The 20,739-nt window shown below is 38.5% G+C and overlaps 1 protein-coding gene across 1 annotated transcript in view; it reads right to left on the minus strand.

The window, feature by feature from the left end:
- Positions 1–2,488: 2,488 nt before the first annotated feature.
- LOC108541132 (putative ankyrin repeat domain-containing protein 31) overlaps positions 2,489–20,739 on the minus strand; it is a 36,487-nt gene continuing 18,236 nt past the window's right edge. Inside the window, exons 6-9 of the mRNA XM_017890567.1 lie at positions 18,951–19,091; positions 11,572–11,674; positions 7,872–7,943; positions 2,489–2,851 (exon numbers count right to left, since the gene is read on the minus strand). Of these exons, the coding sequence (XP_017746056.1) occupies positions 2,706–2,851; positions 7,872–7,943; positions 11,572–11,674; positions 18,951–19,091 (462 nt within the window). The 3' untranslated portion in view covers positions 2,489–2,705. The remainder of the gene's footprint in view (positions 2,852–7,871; positions 7,944–11,571; positions 11,675–18,950; positions 19,092–20,739) is intronic.

Consider the following 20,739-nt stretch of genomic DNA (forward strand, 5'->3'; position numbering starts at 1 on the left):
TGATCTTTAATGTTATTATTATAACTGTTTTGTTCCGACAATATTGAAGTTAGGCCAGTTAGTAACCCTATAATGGCCTAAGTATTCAAGTGAAAGAAAGTTGCACACCTCTCACTTTAGATCAGAAGCTAGAAATGATTAAGCTTAGTGAAGAAGGCATATTGAAAGCCAGGACATGCCTAAAGCTAGGTCTCTTGCATCAAACTGTTAGGTAAGTTGTGAATGCAAAGGAAGAGTTCTTGAAGGAAATAAGAAGTGTTACTTCAGTGAACACACAAATGATAAGAAAGCAAAGCAGCCTTATTGCTGAGATAGAGAAAGTTTGAGTTGTCTGGATAGAAGATCAAACTGGTCACAATATTACTTTAAGTCAAAACCTAATCCAGAGCAAGGCCCTAACTCCAATTCTATGAAGGCTGAGAGAGGTGAGGAAGCTGCAGAAGAAAAGTTTGAAGCTGGTAGAGGGTGGTTCATGAAGTTTAAAGAAAGAAGCTGTCTATACAATATAAATGCAAGGTGAAGCAGCACATGCTGATGTAGATGTTGCAGTAAATCATCCACAAGACCTGGCTAGATTGTTGATGAAGGTGGCTATGCTAAACAGATTTTCATTATAGATTAATCAGCCTTCTATTGGAAGAAGATGCCATGTAGGACTGTTAGAGCTAAAGAGGAGAAGTCAATGCCTGGCTTCAAAGCTTCAAAAGACAGGTTGACTCTTGTTAGGGACTAATGCAACTGGTGACTTTATGTTGAAAGCAATTCTCACATACCATTCTGAAAATCCTAGAACCCTATGCAAAATCTACTCTGCCTGTGCTCTGGAATTTGAACAATAAACTTGGATGACAGCACATTTGTTTGTTTACTGAATATTTAAAGCCCACTGTTGAGACCTACAGCTCAGAATAAAAGATTTCTTTCAAAATATTATTGGAGTACTTTTGACTTTCAACTTATTAAGAAATATATTTTGTAAGGCTATAGCTGCCATAGATAGTGATTCCTCTGATGGATCTGGGCATAGTAAACTAAAACCTTCTGGAAAGAATTTACCATTCTAGATGCCATTAAGAACATCTGTGATTCATGGGAGATCAAAATATCAACCTTAACAGGAGTTCGGAAGAAGTTGATTCCAATCCTCACAGATGATTTTGAGGGGTTTAAGACTTTAGTGTAGGAAGCAACTGCAAATGTGGTGGAAATAGGGAGACAACTAGAATTAGAAGTGGAGCCTAAAGATGTGACTGAATTGTTTAAATCTCATGATCAAATTTGAATGGATAAGGAGTTGCTTCTTACGAATGAGCAAAGGAAGTGGTTTCTTGAGACAAAATCTACTCCTGGTGTGGTGATGTGAACATTGTTAAAATGACAACAAAGGATTTAAAGTATTCTATAAACTTAGTTGATAAAGCAGCAGCAGGGTGTAAGAGGATTGACTCCAATTTTCAAAGAAGTTTTACTGTGGGTAAAATGCTATCGAAAAGTAATGCATGCTGCAGATAAATCTTCCATGAAAGAAAAAGTCTTTTGATGTGGCAAATTTCATTGTTGTCTTATTTTAAGAAATTGCCACAGCTACCTCAAACTTCAGCAACCACCACCATGATTGCACAGTAGCCATCAACATCAAGGCAAGACCCTCTACTATCAAAAAGATTACAACCTGCTGAAGGCTCAGATGCTCATATTTTTTAGCAATAAAGTATTCTTAAACTAAGGTACATACATTGATTAAGATATGTCTTTACGCACTTAATAGACTACAATATAGTGTAAACATAACTTTTATAGAAACTGGGAAAAAAATCATGTGACTCACATTAGTTGACATTCGCTTTACTGCAGTAGTCTGGAAGTAAATCTGCAATATCTCTGAGGTATGCCTGTTATGTTTATTGCAATTTTGACTTCTATACCCGAAAGAAAGAGAAGGGATAAATAAGGCCATGGAGCCAAAAGCTTATTTGGGAACCTGGGGTAATGAAGGACAAGGAAAGAGTAACTTGGCTATCAAAGAATTAAGAGAGACCCTTGAGAAAACTGAAGTATCTCTTAAATATATCTCTTTCTTTAAAAAAAAGTCTTCATGATAATGTAGCAAAAGTCAAAGGTGAAGTATGTTCTATTCTAAATGATCAGACTCCAAATCAACACTTGATTCATTCTTTGTTCCAAGACTTAACCACAGCTACAATACTATCTACACTAAATTTTATGAAACTTAAACCTCCTTCATAATTTTACGTTTTGATTTTGAGAAAAACTTCCAAGGAAATGTGAAAGGTATTAGGACTTTAAGTTCTTAAGGGATTCGTTTAACCTGGGTCTTTTTAGGACCAATTATCCATGGATTACTCTTACTTGTATCCTCATTTCCTTAGGCATCAGTTGTTTTTTATACAAAGGTAGAGGTGTTGATTGAAAAGTTAGTTTTAAGTTTATGTTAGTAAAAAGAAAGCCAGAGAGCCAATTAATATGGTCTAGTTCAAATATGCCTTTATTTCAATGGCAAAAAAGCATTAATCTTATATAATTGTTGAACAGTTACATACGTCTTAAGAACAGTAAGCATACATCTTAAATAGCAACTCATAAAGTGTGTGTTAAAATAGGCCCACCAGATTATATAAGATGAAATATAAATGTTTGTTGACAATTGGAACAAATACCTAATAAAATATTAACAAACCAAGGTTTTAGAGTGTTAGTTCCTCACATCCCACATAAAACTTCCAATGCTGATCCATTACGTGGCATGGGAGAAATTCTTGATCACTGATTAATAGTATTTCATTTATTTGTAGATAACGTGGGATGCTTTGCATTGGCTCTCTGGAAGTTCCTGTTTAAAGAAGTATCAACAAATTAAAAACTGCTCTCTGAAATTTAAGATTTAAATTTTGCTATTACAAATCCCAGAATCCAATCAAGTCTGGGTGAGAGCACACATAGCAGGTTTTCTGATCAGGACCTCTTTCCTCAACCTATATTCTGTACTCAAGACAAAGCTATGAATCAGCATTGGCTGATCTTGGGAAAGAGGAGCCTGTTTGAAGTCTAAAACATCAGCAGAAAAAGGATGGTGGAAGTTTCTGAAGATAGTTGTACAAACTCCTCTGTGCCTCAATTTCCAATAAATGGAGAATAAAACAGTTATTAAGTGAGATTTTGCATGTGAAATTCTTAGCATACTGCCGGGCAAACAGCAAATAATAAATACTAGATGCTATTATTATTTAGTACTAAAAAGAGTATTAGGCTGCAAGATTTCTAGTCCTGCCTCTGCCACAAACTTGGTGTGTAATCTCAAGCAAGTCATATGGCTTTTCCAGACTTCCATCTCTGAGATGTGAGAGGAGTGATGATGAAGAGGGTTCCTTTTGGCTCTGCCAGTCTAATGGGCCAATGGTCCTAAAACTGATTTCTTCAAGCTCCCTGACAGTCTGAGATATTTTTTTCTCTGAAATTGGCTATATGAGCTGTACATCATTCAGTAAGTTGAATCTTATTCCACAGATAGCAACAATATGAGTGTGACCTCTGTAAGGCCAACCTTTTCTTCATACTTGGCCCACGTGCTTCTGGTAGAGTTGTTTTCAACCTCCTGATTTGCTTAGATCTACACCAGTGAGTGAACAGGTATAGATTCAGGGGTCAGAACATATCCCATTCAGAGGGAAGTGATATGCAATGAGAATTTTTTTTTTTTGAGATGGAGTCTCACTCTATCGCCCAGGCTGGAGTGCAATGGCACGATCTTGGCTCAGTGCAACCTCTGCTTCCCAGGTTCAAGTGATTCTCCTGCCTCAGCCTCCCAAGTAGTTAGAATTACAGGTGCCCACCACCACACCCAGCTAATTTTTGTATTTTCAGTAGAGACGGGGTTTCACCATGTTGGTCAGGCTGGTCTTGAACTCCTGACCTCAGGTGATCCACCTGCTTTGGCCTCCCAAAGTGCAATGAGATTTTTATTGGGTATTTTGGCAAAGAGTCACATACACAGTCTTTTTTTTTAGACTTGAACTTGGAAGAATGTAGCCCTGGGATGATGAGAAGAAAGGCTATTAGGATGGAGCCAAAATGAGGAAATAGAGCTGAGACATGGAAAGCAAGATAAACTGGTGCTTTGTCAAACATGCTCTTTGAACCCTGAATGAAACCTGAAGATCTGTTCCTGGTCTTTCATGTATATGAGTCAATAAAATTCCTTTTTGAGGGGTTTAAGCCAGTCTGATTTGGGTTTTAAATCATCACTTATAATCCAAAGAATTTAAACTTTTTTACACATGTTCCATATGTAAACATAGTAATTCCCTTATTAGGAGCTTTGTTTTATAGACTTCCTAAAACAAGGTATCTCATAAAAGTTAGAGAACATTTTTTTTTTCCTTAGGAAAAACCCATGGAAGTAAATCTTTACATATTAATTTAAATTCTTTTCATCAAATTTGGCCTAGTTTCATCATTTAAACACTATTATTTAACACTTGTCTTTTCCTCTATAAGATGCTGTTCCCCACTTTAGTTATGATTTGAAAACTTACTGCATCTACCATAATTTGTTTATAATTCATAATTTATTTCTCACTTTTCACTATTCAGGCATGTGCCAATACTTCTATAGAATTCATACTCAGAAGCAGAATTACTGAGTTGAGGGGTCTGTAAACATTTTACATTTTAAGAGGTTCTGCCAGAGTGCCCTCCGAAGTGCATCCTTTTATACTACCACCAACAGTATTATGAGACTACGTGTGACAATACCTGTTCTTTTCTTCCACATCTTTAACCAATACTGAATGTTATCAGTCTTTATAAGTTTTACCACTCTGATGGTAGAAAAATTTGTCTACTATTTTCATGGGCATCTTCCTGATTAGTATTTAGCATAAGCATCTTTCATATACTTAGCATCCATTAAAGTTTCTAGGACTAGGAAAGTGTCTATTAAAATTTTTGTCTGGGGCTGGGCATGGTGGCTCATGCCTGTAATCCCAGTACTTTGGAGATGGGTGGATCACCTGAGGTCAGGAGTTCAAGACCAACTTGGGCAATATAGCAAGACCTTGTCTCTATAAAACAAAATTTGTCTGCATTGATTTGGTCAAATGTTAATCAGAGCATGGAGCTAATTAGGTCAGGAATTTAATATCTGTATGTATCAAAATTCTGTTCCAAAACTATTCCTTAGTTCACTGGGCACCTTCAGTGGAGCGTAAATGTTTCCTTAAATCTAGTGTTCCAAGTAAAATACAGTTAAAAGCTCATGTTTTGGTAACAGCTCTGAAGTATCTATACACTTAAATATTTAACTCAGCCACTGCTTTAGAGAACCACTGCTTATAGTTCTTATTCTATGAAGACTAAAATGAAGTTTTGAGGTAACTCATGTTTATAACTTTTCAACACATTAAATATTTTAATAATATTTAATATTTAATAATTTAAATATTTCATAATGTTTAATATTAAAAACATATATCACTATTTAGCAACACATTGAAATGACTGCTGGAAGTAGCTGCAATACTTCTTATTATCCCTTTCCACAATGTTACATGAAACTGCCAGCAAAATCAACAAGATCGTAATGCCTAATTCAAGCACAGTCTAACTGACATCTGAGAAAAACTGTTCTTTTTTTTTTTTTTTGAGGTGGAGTCTCGGTCTTGTCACCCAGCCTGGAGTAAAATAGCGCGATCTCAACTCACTGCAACCTCCGCCTCCCAGGTTCAAGCAATGCTCTTGCCTCAGCCTCCCAAGTAGCTGGGATTACAGGCGCCCACCACCATGCCCGGCTAATTTTTTGGTAATTTTAGTGGAGACAGGGTTTCACCATGTTGGCCAGGCTGGTCTCGAACTCCCGATCTCAGGTGATCTGCCCACCTCGGCCTCCCAAAGTTCTGGGATTACAGGTATGAGCCACCATCGAACAGTTGAAAAACTGCTCTTAATAAAGCACAGCAGAGATGATTAGGGGTAGGGCAGGAATCTTTTGACACCATGGCACTGGCAGTTCCTAGACATGGTGCCAAAGGTGCAGAGCAGGGAGGCCTCTAGCTGAGAGGGTACACACAAAGCCCCATCACTTTACATTTGTGCTCTCTTATAGTCTTTACTCCTTCATAGCCGGAGTGACTCCGACCACATTATCCTGTTGCGAATCCACTGTGTGAATTTCCAGTGTAAAGTTTCCTGCAATGTGCCAGATTACCCAATACAATTTACTATGTCTAAACTGATATTAACTATTATTTTATAGCTTCCTAAAAAGGACTTTTGGCAGAGGCTGTTAGTTGGCTCCATTTTTGCCTTTTGTTTTCTCCTCATTAACAGAATCACAGGCAATGTGTCACACAGAAAACTGTATTTTCAGCCTTCTTTGCAGTTAGGTGTGGCATATGACTAAACTCTGGCTAAAGAGATATAAATCAAAGTGTTGTGTTTGACTTCAGGGAAGGTTCCTTAAGGGGACAGACAGCTAGGAAGCCCTTTTTTTGCCTCTCTACTTTCCTTCTTTCTAATGCCCAGAATGCAGATGTGATGGCTAGAGATTCATAACTATTTTGGACCATGAGTTTACTTCAAGATGTAAACCAGTACAAAGAAAGACGGAGTAGAAAGACTTGGTGACTCTGTGGTGCTGCAGTGCCTCATCTGGAATGCTATGGATCCAGACTTCTTAAAGAAAGACTAAATCTTTGTGTGTTGAAACCACTGCTATTTGGGGTTTTCTGTTGCATGCAGCCAAACCTAATCCTATATAATACAGAACTTTTGAACTCTAAGAAGTAGATGAAATATTTCTGCAAAGACCACTAGGTCTACCTTGGGGCTTTCTCTTTGGAGGCACAGAGAGATCATGAATATTTAAGCACACAGAGGATCATGATGTGAAAAAATACAAACTCCACAAAATATGCCAATTTTGCTATCACTTTTACTATAATAACTATATTACAAAACTTCTAATACATGAGGGCAGATGAATAGATGGCTGGAAAGATGAATACACACAGAAAAAATCCATACTTTAAGGTACTGGTATTAGGATGTCGGAGTGTAAGACCTGATATGTAAATGCAGCCATCTTTATGATAATTCCTATTGTTCCATAGTGATTGTTTTAGGAACTTTTCATCTCATTTGATCCTCTTGAGATGATGCAGCCACATGTGAACTTGGGGAAAGTTGGGGAAAATCAGAGCAAGGTGGACTTGTGGGCATTCAACCTTAGCATTTCTCTCCAAAAGGTAAGTCTTGCTACAAAAGTTACAGGCCTAGCCAAGTGCAGTGGCTCAAGCCTATAATCCAAGCTACATGGGAGGCTGAGATGGGAGGATCACTTAAGCCCAGGAGTTTCAGGCTGCAGTGAGCTATGATCCTGCCACTGCACTCCAGCTTGGGTGAGAAAGTAAGACTCCACCTCTTAAAAAAAAAAAGTCACAGGCCTAAATAAAAGTGCTTGCTTTAAAGGGAAGGCCAGACACTCTTCAAACAAGGTGAGCTTTATCTTATTTTTAATAAGAAATCATCACTATGTTGTTTACATAGAGAAGATCCATCCAAAGATGTTATTCTGTACTACCATCCAAAGTACAGAACAACAGGCAATGAGCATTTATTGGAAAGCTATGGTGTGCCAGGCATTGAAGAATATAAGAAGTAAGAGTTCATAAAATTCTCTGAACTCAAAGATCTTCTCAGTCTATCACAAAATAAAGATGACATAACCACCAATTATTTATAATATGGAGTGATATGCATAAGATTTGATCATCTATTTGATCTATTTGCACAATATGTAGAATCTCAACACTTATAAAAGTGAATGGAATTGAACATTTTCTTTTTTTTTTTACCTTCTCCAAATTTTGTTTTCTCAAACATTGATTTGCTTGGTTCCTGTACTGGGTCATCTAAACAAGCAACTTCTGAAAGTGAAACAAATTGTTAGTAATAATTTTGCTGAATTAGGGGACTGCTCTGGTCAAATCAGGATGATGGTCACCCTACCGATGAGAAATATAAATAGCTCTTTCTTGACATTTTAGGCTAGATGATTTAAAAAATAAAACAATAAAATGAAAATAGCTCTTCCTAGTTCCCCTTATTCCGCAAAACAGTATTCTAAAAGTATGGTCATTAAAAAAGCATAAGAGAACAGATTATGTTTGTGACCTGAGGTAGGCTGATAAAAGCCACACAAAATTATTTTTTTTTTTAGACTTTCTGGTCTCTACAGTGTCAGAGCCATGATTTCCATGATGATATTTTGATATGTAGAAGAGGGAGAAAGATTCTTTCCTGAGTGCTTTTCTTGTAGTAGGGTTAGAGAGTTTTGCATTGTTCTAACTTGCCAGGTCTTTGGGTTTCTGTCAGGTACCACAAAACCAGCTATAGAAGAATTCTAATTAAGGAGATTCAAACAAAACTCCAACAGCAGCCTACAGAATGCCAGCAGGGCCCTGCCTGTAGATTCTTAGGTTCAGACCAAGGTAGCAAGAAGCTGGTTGGCACACTGCTACCTCCATGGTTCTTAAATTAACATTAAAATTGTCTTTTCTTTTCTTTTTTTTTTCTTTTTTAAGACAGAGTTTCGCTCTTGTCACCCAGGCTGGAGTGCAATGGCGCAATAACATAAAAATTTTCTGAAATATCTAATGGAAAGAAAAGTTAGGATTTGTGAAAAGAAATTAATAACAGGAAATTATTTATATTACAGGCAACAGAAGTAGCAGTTCAGAATCCATTTCTGATTTCATGCTCACTTAACAGGGAGATTGTGTGCTGTCTGAGGAAGAAGATGCCTATCTAGGGTTGGAAATGCCTGCCTAGAACTAGAAAATCTGAGGAGCAGATGACCTTCATGATAGAAGGAAACACCTACCGCTCTGCTTCGACTCTTAGGTTCGAAACCAGAAGAAAGCATTTGCTTGGTTTTCCTTTGAGTGTGTGTTTAGGGTGGGTGGCGGGGAGGGGGCAGAGAGAGAGAGAGACAGAGAGAGAGAGGTAAAGAGAGGTAGACAGAGAGAGAGAGAGAGAGATGGAGCAACGGGGGCAGAGAGAGAGAGAGAGAGGATAGAGTACTTTAGCAATTCCAATTCCACCCTCAGGAATCAAAGCAAAGGGGTGAATATCAAGGACTGTCAAATTATTATCTGCACAAGAAATCAAATACTATTAGTCATCCAGAGTCTACAGTCAGGCTGGCTCTGTAAGAGTCACCTTTAAAAATTCAGGTTACTGGGCCTTACCCCATGATTTGATTAGGTAGATTAGATAGGTAGTCAGGTTAGGAACCAAAGGCCATGAACTACTACAAGAACTCCCTTCAATTTCTTAAGCCCTTTAACTTCCCCAAAGTTATTAATGTTACCTGTTTTAATGTTACTAGTTATGAATGTTACCAGTTATTAATGTTGTCTGTTTCCCAAAATGATGAAAAACACTTTTGAGGCTATCTTCAGAAAACTGTGGAGAATGCACCCTATTAATGGAGCCAGTTTTTGTGACAGAGGAGGATCCTGAGAAATGAGGGTGCAAAAGTTAGGAAATGAATGTAGTTTGAATTATTGGGGCTTGTTATAGGAAAGGAACAGTTCCAGGGAGGCCCTGGGTAGGGACTTGGTGATAGAAATCCTATTTGCTTCTTGGCCCTGGTTATCACAGTGTCATCATTTTTTGTTTTGTACCTCCTCTCTTCTGTATTGTCCCCAAATGGTCAAAGACAGGGACACTAGGAAAAAAAAAAAGGGGATGCTGTAGCAAAGGAGGGTAATATAACTGTAGTTATGGCTATTTTTCAGAAATGTGTGCTGCCTTTTTCTAGATCATTTCAAAATCTGCTGCTTACTGGTTTTAGTTTTCTCAGGCTAAAGGCTGTTCCATCTGATAAAGGGTATTAGTTTAATAAGCAAGATTTATTTTAATGCCTATTTTAGAAAATAAATAAAACCAAATCATGTCTTCTGAAAGAAAAACAATACTCATTTTTTCCTTTTATATGATACTTAAAAATCTATCCAAAGTAAGTACAGCATAGATTCAGAGAAAGGAATTGTGAGGGATGGGGTCATTTTCTTAAATGCTCCTGGAATTAACTAAGGTTAAAAATGGAGTGCTATAAAACAAACAGAAAATAACAAGTGTTGCAGTGATGCAGAAAAACTGGAACCCTTGTACATTGCTGTTGGGAATGTAAAATGATTCAGCTGCTAGAGAAGACAGTTTCGCTGTGCTCCCTATATAGAATTACTATATAATAAATGATGAGTATCCCTAGTCCAAAATGTTTGGGACCAGAAGTATTTTGGATTTTAGATTTTTTCAAAATTTGGAATATTTGCATATACATGAGATATCTTGGGGATTGGCCCAAGTCTAAACATGAAATTCATTTATGTTTCATATACACCTATACACAAATCCTGAAGGTAATTTGATCCAATATTTTAAATAATTTTGTACATGAAACAAAGTTTTGACTGTGACTTGTCACATGAGGTCAGGTGTGGAATTTTCCACTTGTAGTAGCATGTCAGCACTGAAAAAATTTCAGACTCTGAGATTTCAGATTTTGGATTTTTGAATTAAGGATGCTCAACTTGTATAATAATTACACTCCTAAGCACACACCTAAAAAGAACTGAAACCAGGTGCTCAAACAAATATACATATGTCTATTCATAGCAGCACTATCTCTAATAGCTAAAAAGGGGAAAGCAGGCCAGGCATGGTGGCTCACACCTGTAATCCCAGCACTTTGGGAGGCTGAGGTGGGCAGATCACCTGAGGTCATGAGTTCGAGACCAGCCTGGCTAATATGGTGAAACCCCATTTCTACTAAAAGTACAAAAAATTAGCTGGGCGTGGTAGCATGCGCCTATAATCCCAGCTACTCAGGAGGCTGAGGCAGGAGAATCACTTGAACCCAGGAGGCAGAGGTTGCAGTGAGCTGAGATCATGCCATTGCACTCCAGCTTGGGCAACAAGAGCAAAGCTCCGTCTCAAAAAAAGAAAGAAAAAAGCCTGGGGATGGGGGAAGCACCCAAATGCCCATCAAAGGATGAGTGGACAAATTATGGTATATCCATATAATGGAATATTATTCAGCCACAAAAAGGAATGAAGTATGGATACATGCTATGATGTAGATGATCCTCAAAAACATTATATTAAGTGAAAGAAGTAGACAAAAAAAGGTCACATATATTGATTTCATTTATATGACATATTCAGAATAAGCAAATTCATACATACAGAAAGCAGACTGGTGGTTTCCAGAAATCGGGAGGAGTAGAGAATGGGAAACAACTGCTGAGTGGGTACAGGGTTTCTTTTTGGGGTGATGAAAGTGTTTTAGAATTATATAGAGGTGGGTGGTTGCATGACATTGTGAATTTACTAAATGCCACTGAACTGTTCACCTTGAAATAGTCAATTATAATAATTGTTAGTTTCACATCAATGAGAAAAAAGACAAAATAAAATGAGTGCTTTTCGAGTAGGTTTTGGTGTTTTTATCCCACAACGAAGAAATGAGTGTCAGTCTGTACATACCTGGAAGACAAGGTTGATATTGCTGAGGTACTGAGTTTGGTTCTGGAAGTATGGGTGTATCCTCAGAAACATACTTTAAAAGCTCCTTCCCAAGATATGTAACCTGCACATAATTAAGCACAAAATTTACAAATCATACATTCTGTAAGAAGGCAATACACCTATGTCCTGAACATTGTAATTTTTATAAGGTTTTGATTGTTGTATGTTGTGGATTAGCAAGCTTTAGTCCATGGTCAAATCCAATCTGCAACCTTCTTTTCTATAAATAATGTTTTATTGGAATACAGTGATGCTCATTCATTTACTTAACATCTATGGCTGCTTTCATGCTATAACATAATTGACACAGACCACACGTCCATGAAGCCCAAAATATTTACTATGTGGCCTTTTACAGAAAAAATGCTTTGACCCTTGTTGTGTGATATTAATTCACTCACCTATTCATTTATTCAACAACTATTAATCCAGCACCTGCTACTTTATAACTTTAAAATTTTAATGTTACATTAATAAAATTAAGCCATAAAATTAATGGTATTTTTCAAGAAATCAGATATTTAACTGATTAAATTAATAACATTTCAGGTCTAGATATCCACTTTTTTTTGGTGGTTTGTGAATTCAGACATATCGTTATCAGTGCAAAAGGTCAGAGCTTAGAAATATCTACACACAAATAGGCAGGGCTGAGGCAGAACTGGTAAATTCTGCCAGAAATGTTCTGGGCCCAAGGGTCTTTGGGTTCTTTACTCTTAGCTTTAGGATAATCTATCAATATACCTCCAGATGTTGGTTGACTGTGGGCAAAGCATCAAGATTCAACTTGAACATCCCTTCCTCCAGGATGCCTCCCTATAACTTCTAGATTCAAGTAATGATTCTCCTCTAGGTTCCCAAAATTTCTTTACTCATATTTCTGTCATGGTACTTACCTCATATACATGAAATTATGTTTTAATACGTCTGTTTCTATTAAACCATAAGCTCCTTGAGGACAGGGTCTGTATCATATTCATTTGAATACTCTCAGCAGTTCACAGAGTGCCTGACGATACTGGATAAAAGACTCTGAAGTCCCGACTCTTTTTCTTTTCTTTTAATTTTTTTTTTGAGAGAGTCTCACCTGTCACCCAGGCTGGAGTACACTGGCGTGATCTCGGCTCACTGCAACCTCCACCTCCTGAGTTCAAGCAATACTTATGCCTCAGTCTCCCATGCCTCAGCCTCCCATGCCTTAGCCTCCCTAGGACCTAGAATTACAGGTGTATGTCACCATGCCTGGCTAATTTTTGTATTTTTAGTAGATACAGGGTTTTGCCATGTTGGCCAGGGTGGTCTCGAACTCCTGACCTCAAATGATCCACCTGCCTCCGCCTCCCAAAGTGCTGGGATTACAGGTGTGAGCCACCGTGCCTGGCTGTGAAGTTCCAACTCTTAAGAAAGATTCACAAATTCCCTAAGCCTCAATTTGTGTTTGTAAAAAAAGTGTCTCCAGCTTATTAAATTGTTGTGAGGATTAAAAGTGTTAATGCAAGAAAAGCATCTGGCATACTGTCTAGTACATTCCAAGTACTCAATAAATGTTAAATTGAACAGAGTGAGAAAGGTCTAGGGGATCTTAAAGGTACAGATACTCTTTGGACTCAATCCTATGACCAAACAAAGCCTGGCAATGAAAATGGAACAGACCTGGCCTACTCAATGTGTCAATCCCTTTTCACTTGCCATAGAAAGTGGAGGAGAGGCCCCTGAATGCCATTTGTCAAGTTCTCCAAACAACCAGTTATTGGAAATAATAGATTTTGTATGTGTTATACCCTGACAATGTCCAACACATCTCATGAATCCATCAAAGTGCAGGCTCAGTATGTTCTCACCTATATCTCAGACTTTAAAAATATTGTTATTAGTTAGTGCTGGGCAATATAAGATGACTTACACATTCCACTGTGGGTAATTCAGATAAAGAACACAGTTTTAAGAATATCCATCGAGTTAAAAATCTATTTTCCATTAGGAGTGATTTATTGAACAGGTTAATGAACAGATCTCAAAATGAACAGACACTAGATCACTTCTAGAAAATGTGCATTTCATATTAGTGTTGTGAAAAACCTCCAGTTGGCTAAAGCATAAAGGCAGTCATTACATTTGTGTATGACTCAAACTCTGAATCCTGAACTACATTTCTCTGGATTCAAATCTAGCTCATATGCCTACTCTGACAGAGGCATGGTAGGAAGAGCTGGAGGCTAAGTTCTTAGGCTCTTGAACAACATAGGCTCCAGTGATTTCAGCAACTTCACTGTCCAAACCCATTTTGATGAAGGGCAGCTGACAGGATGCCGGATGAGAACATGTAAGAGAGATGGAGCTTAGTGTAAGGCATATCCGGTGAGGATATCTGTAGGTTGTTGTGCTGGGCCACTGATGCTTTCCCTGAAGCTCTTACAACACTCCATTATTCCTTAGAAATTAGTCTATGCTGAGACTGGATTAAGAAAATGTGGCACATACACACCGTGGAATACTATGCAGCCATAAAAAAGGATGAGTTCATGTCCTTTGTAGGGACATGGATGAAGCTGGAAACCATCATTCTGAGCAAACTATTGCAAGGACAGAAAACCAAACACCGTATGTTCTCACTCATAGGTGGGAATTGAACAATAAGAACACTTGGACACACGAAGGGGAACATCACACACTGGGGCCTGTCGTGGGGTGGGGAGGAGAGGGGGGAGAGATAGCATTAGGAGATATACGTAATGTAAATGGCGAGTTAATGGGTGCCGCACACCATCATAGCACACGTATACATACGTAACAAACCTGCACGTTGTGCACATGTACCCTAGAACCTAAAGTATAATAATAATAAAAAGAGGAAATTATGCTGATTCTCCAATATCATACTAGGGAAAAGTAGGGAGTGCAGAATGTCTGTGTGTGTGTGTGTGTGTGCGTGTGTGCATGTTTGAGGAAAACAGATGACTCAGACAGCCAGTATTCTGGAAATGCAGTTAATGAGCCAAGTGAAATTATTAATCAACTTTATTTTGGTAAGGTCTTTGGGATAAATAAAGTGCAGTATTGTCATTATTAATTGCCATAATAAATATTTCTCTACATCTTATGTAGTAATATGCATCAAAAAAGAATGAAACATAACCTGCCTTTGCATATACTTCCCTTCTGGGACTCCATTTTATTTGGAAGTATCAGCCCACTTTCATGTCTTCAGAAAAACCATTTGTTGGTGTTGACTAATAGAAATCTGTTCATGGATGGCCAGGCATGGTGACTCACACCTGTAACCCCAGCACTTTGGGAGGCCAAGGTTAGGGGATTGCCTGAGGTCAGGAGTTTGAGACCAGCCTGGTCAATGTGATGAAACCCCGTCTCTACTAAAAATACAAAAATTAGCTGGGCGTGGTGGTGCATGCCTGTAGTCCCAGCTACTTGTGAGGCTGAGGCAGGAGAATCACTTGAACCTGGGAGGCAGAGGCTATAGTGAGCCGAGATCGGGCCACTGCACCCCAGCCTGGGCAACAGAGCGAGACTCTGGCTCAAAAAGAAAAAAAAAAAAAAAGAAAAAAAAAGAAAGAAAAGAAATCTGTTCATGGATGATCAAATAACTACTTTTATTCCATTGCAAGTTTTAAGAAGTCAATCTTACAAAGTTTCACTGCTCCAAGAGGAGTAGAAGGAGGAAAGAATAATTGCTTTTCACCTCAGGGTGGAAAAAGAGCAAATAAAACAATAAAAAAAACTGTAGGTTTTCTTTTAAATTCATTGTAACACAAAATACATTGTGGCTAAGAAAATAAAATAAAAATATTTCTCAAATAAAATATTTCTTTAGGAATTCAGAATATAAGACAGAAAGTAGTTTCAAAGTACAAAAACTGCCTTGGAAGAGCTGTTTCTATGGAAATGATGCAGGTAAAGCTCACCTTCATGATACCAACCTCCCCATTCAAGACTCTTTTTTCACACTCCCAATACTCTATGTAGCTAGAGGCAAGAGAAGGCCCTTCACATTATTTATATTTTCAGGATTCAAAACTCCTGGATATTTGTATTTTAAAAGAGGTCCACATATCTAACCATCTCCTTCTTTTTCTTTGTGTTCTAAAATGTAGCTGAGTAGAAGCTAGGTTCATAGGAGGTTTAGGACACACTGAGAGTATGAGTAATTGACAGAATGAGGCTGTCTGTCGAGATGAACAATTTCCATCAGTTTCTATACTCCCACCCCAACCTTTTCACATCTTGATATTCTTAATCATGATGGTGAGAGGAATTTTTCTTAAAAAGTATGTGTGTGTACGGGGTGAGGGGAACCACAGAAAAAAGTGATCACTAAATCCAAAGGAGTGGAAAGGGTGGAAATAAGCGTGGAAATTCAGGGAGGCATCTGGATGAGAAGTATGTTTGCAGAAGAGATCTGTCTAATGTTCCTTGAACTACTGCCTAAAATAGCAGCCTACTTTTCATCTTCAGTAATTCACTGTTGAGTATTTACAAAAATAAACCATCATTTCCATTCATATGATTCTTATGATTTTCATCCTGCAACTGTATCACAGAAAGGCATTTTTCCTGTGGAAGTAGGCAACAGTTGCTGCACATGACTAAGGCTTTGCATACATTCACAAAGGTGGCTAGATTGTACTGTGTGCTCTTTTGAGTTCAGAGCAACCTGTTTCTAATGTGCTCTGTGTGCCTCTCTTGTACCATTATAAATACAGAAAAGAATGTACAGGGAATCAGAAGATCAGGTTCTAGTTCTGGTTCTGCCTGGCCTCGAGACTAAATCAGGTCATTTAACCTCCCAAATCTTTGTTTTCACATCCATGAACAGAAATAATAGTTGATCTTCCTGCCTCATAAAGTTGTATAAAACTGCTTTATAAATCAAACAGTGCTATTCAAGCTCCATAATCACTATGTTGGAAGGGTCTTTAGATATCACCTAGCACTACTTATTTCATGCATAAGAAAGCTGAAGTTCAGAAAGGTGAAATGGCTTGACCTAGATTAATCATTCTTACTGAGGCTGCACATTAGAATTGCCTGGAATGCTTTTTCAAATATTGCCACTTGGTCCCTACATAGATACTAGATCAGAAGCTATGAGCTTGAAGTCTGCTAGGCACTAGTGGTTTCTAAAGGCCCTCAAGTGATTCCAATGTGATTGAAAACCATTGCCCAGATAATATAACTTATAAAGAGTGGAACCAGGAACTAGCTTGGTCTGCTGGCTCCCACCCACAAATCACTCTGCCACACCAGAATGTTGTCCAACAGCTGGGAGGCTGCAGAAAAGAAGTCAGTGATGCCCTCTGTGAGTAAGCATCAGGATTTCCTTCACAAAGCTGTTCAGCAACTGCTTGGGTTGGAAGTTTGAGTCATCTCTGCACCTATTGGCTCTGTCGCTCTGTCAGATACAGGGCAATACCTTGTTTTCTGGCATTCCTTGCCTGACCATCAACCACTCCTGGTCCCATACCCCACCACCACTCTCAGAACTAGTCAGTAGAAATGTTCACATTTACCCATGTAGCAAAAAGCTCCTTTCATCAAGAAGTGACTGAATTCAGGAGTTACTCCAAGACAAGAAGAGGCAGAGGTTTATGTGGTAAATTTTAAAAGACTTTAAAGGAGCCTTTTAAATACTGTAAAGAAAATCACTAGGGTAATGTTTCTCAGCTTGGGGTATTTACTAGAAGTACATCAGTGCCCATAGTAATTTTTAAAACTCTATTTTCATTTTTTTGATAATCTAAAGAAAATAAGCCTGTTTAGATATCTGTAGGAATATGTTATATCTGAGAATTACCCTACTTTTAGTGCCCACATTCGCATGTGGCTTCACTATCACATAGGTGCTAAACAGTATAACTCTAATTGACATGGCTATGAGAAAATACTAGAGGCAATGAGATATAAATGAGGCATTAGTACAGAGTAAGGGCCAAATGATGTCACAGCCAGCTATTCAAAGGCGGGAAATAACAGTAGTTCTAAGAGAGAAACAGAGTGGGCAGATGGAATCATCACCAGGCACACTGCAGCACAGGCATGTTGAGCTTAAAAGAACCTAAGCTACAGCATTCAGTATGCTGTCTGTCCTGTGAGCAAAGATTCAGTTTCAGCAAAACAGTATAATCTATCATAAGCTTAAGAAACCTTGTAACAAAAAGGGATTTTCATGGGCAAGATGTTAATTACTAACATTTAGATATGAATTAAGAATCCATGGAAAGGATTGGGCAAAGGGGCTAAGACGAACTGAAAGCAGATGGCCTGGTGACTCCAGGAGTGGGAAATAAAAACAAACTTTGGGAAAACAAAAAGTCAGACAGACCATCTAGCAGACAGAATCCAGAATGTGCTGATGTAAGTAAAGGAACTGAAACAGGGCTAGATGCACTTGCCAACAAGGTCTAAGAGACCAGAATGCAGAGTTGGGGCACAGAGTCTGGGACACAGAATATAGACTTTGGGGGCACAAAACGGACTGGGAGGGAGAGTGGGTAGACCTGGGTTAAACAAAAAAGAGGAGAGAAAGCTGTGCTTCCTATTACTGGTAAACTGAGGTTTACTGTAATGGTTAGTAGAGGTTGAGTGTATCTTCTAGTCTTTGAAACAGTCATGGCAGATGTCTGAAGATTCAGACTTTCCTGAAGAGTCATTTTAAGACTGTTCCTGAAGTAGCGCCATGGACATCTGGAGGTGGACGAACACTAGACCTCAAGAATATCAGTCATTACTGGGCTTATAACTCAGAAGCCAGAACTGAGAGGGAGCCTACTAAGTCTAGGAGGTCTAAATGAAAGTAATTCATTTTGAAGGGCTAGCAATTCATGGATAAGGACATGTTCAAACATAAAAATACATGATAATTTCTGTGGGTCTTAGGCCTCTTGCCCATTTCTTTTGTATTTAGGAGATTTTGCTTTACTTCATTAGAATAATAACATATATTAACTAAGTTACCAATATACCAGTGGTTCCAAATTTTCCATACAGAGTTACAAAGACCTGAAATCCCTTGGGAGATCAAATGGGAAGATTAAAGGCATTCAAGTTCTGAGACTAGATAAGGAGTAAGAAAGGGAAGGTGCAGTCAGCTATGCAACCATGCCCATGGGGAATTCTGGCAAATAGGACTTGTGGGAGAAAGTGATGTGTTCATTCTGTGACATGCATGTAGCATGATATGCATGTAACATATACACAATGAACACATGAAAACAAAACTAGCTTGGAGATCTTTCAGATTTCCTTAAAAAATACTTTCAACATAAAAATATGTACTTTTCCATTTGAATATGAAGTTAAAGATAAACTTAAGAATGACCCACCTTACTCCAAGCATAATTCCAGGTCACATAACTGTTGCCTCCCAGAAGATCCTTGAGCCAGGTGACTGGGTTTTTATAAATCCGACCACTTTCTACCTTAAGTTTACCATTCAATAAAATGCTGGCTTTGTGGGTAGTCTCCTGAAGTGAAAAATAAAAAAAAATTAGGGTCAAAAATAGCTGAAATATGTGAACTTTTGCTTCTGGCTATGACAAAGTAACAGGGACCAGATATACCCTAACACCTGATTTTTAAATTTTTGTATACAAATTTAATGTATCTAGATATGGTCATAAGGGCATGCAGCAAATCATGAACCATCTAGTCAACAAAATCTGCAAAAATTGGATTTAAAAGGTGAGAGTCTATGGTATTTGAACCAAGACTGCATCCTCCCTCCCCACTCTCAGCTCTGGGAAGTAGAAACTCCACTCTAGATTGCTATAGTCAAGACTATAGGGCTCCCTTCCTGGGAGGGGCATAACTTCAGCATTTCTCATCCTGCCCCCAGCCACTGTTGCTAAGGCTAAGTTGCCAGCAACTATAGCCAAAGGGTGGAGGCTCCCTTCTCCTGCCTAGCTGTGAGTGTTGAGACAGAGGCTCCACCTTTGGCACGGCACCACTGAGAATGCTGGGATCCTGATCACCCTTGCCTTGGCTTGTAAGGTGGTGGTTTCACATTGGGAGAGGCAAACTGAAAAGACATGAAGCTACTGTCTCCCCTCTACCAAATGCTCAGCTCCTAAAGCAAGGGTATCACTTGAAAAATCACCTTTGTCCCCACCCTCAGCTCCAGGGCCATGGCTCAGGGATTCTGCCTGAGAAGAGAAGTAGGCCTTAAAATAGATAGCTCCTAATCTCCTCCCGAAGGAATTAACTTCATTTGCAACAGAGCATGAAGAAGGCCCAGTGTGTGATGTTCCCCACCCTGTGTTCAAGTGTTCTCATTGTTCAATTTCCACCTATAAGTGAGAAAACGCGGTGTTTGGTTTTCTGTCCTTGCGACAGTTTGTTCAGAATGATGGTGTCCAACTTCATCCATGTCCCAACAAAGGACATGAACTTATCCTTTTCATGGCTGCATAGTATTCCGTGGTGTATATGTGCCACATTTTCTTAATCCAGTCTATCATTGATGGACATTTGGGTTGGTTCCAAGTCTTTACTATTGTGAATAGTGCCACAGTAAACATATGTATGCCTGTGTCTATATAGCAGCATGATTTATAATCCTTTGGGTATATATCCAGTAATGGGATGGCTGGGTCAAATGGTATTTCTAGTTCTAGATCCTTGAGGAATCGCTACACTGTCTTCCACAATGGTTGAACTAGTTTACAGTCCCACCAACAGTGCAAAAGTGTTCCTATTTCTCCACATCCTCTCCAACACCTGTTGTTTCCTGACTTTTTAACGATCACCATTCTAACTGGTGTGAGATGGTATCTCATTGTGGTTTTGATTTGCATTTCTCTGATGGCCAGTGATGATGAGCATTTTTTCATGTGTCTGCTGGCTGCATAAATGTCTTCTTTTGAGAAGTGTCTGTTCATATCCTTTGCCCACTTTTTGATGCAGTTGTTTCATTTTTTCTTGTAAATTTAAGTTCTTTGTAGATTCTGGATATTAGCCCTTTGTCAGATGGATAGACGATAAAAATTTTCTCCCATTCTGTAGGTTGCCTGTTCACTCTGATGGTAGTTCCTTTTGTTGTGCAGAAGCTCTTTAGTTTAATTAGATCCCATTTGTCAATTTTGGCTTTTGTTGCCATTGCTTCTGGTGTTTTAG

This window comes from Rhinopithecus bieti, unplaced genomic scaffold (assembly GCF_001698545.2).
Source record: "Rhinopithecus bieti isolate Rb0 unplaced genomic scaffold, ASM169854v2 scaffold_18354, whole genome shotgun sequence".
Classification (NCBI taxonomy): domain Eukaryota; kingdom Metazoa; phylum Chordata; class Mammalia; order Primates; family Cercopithecidae; genus Rhinopithecus; species Rhinopithecus bieti.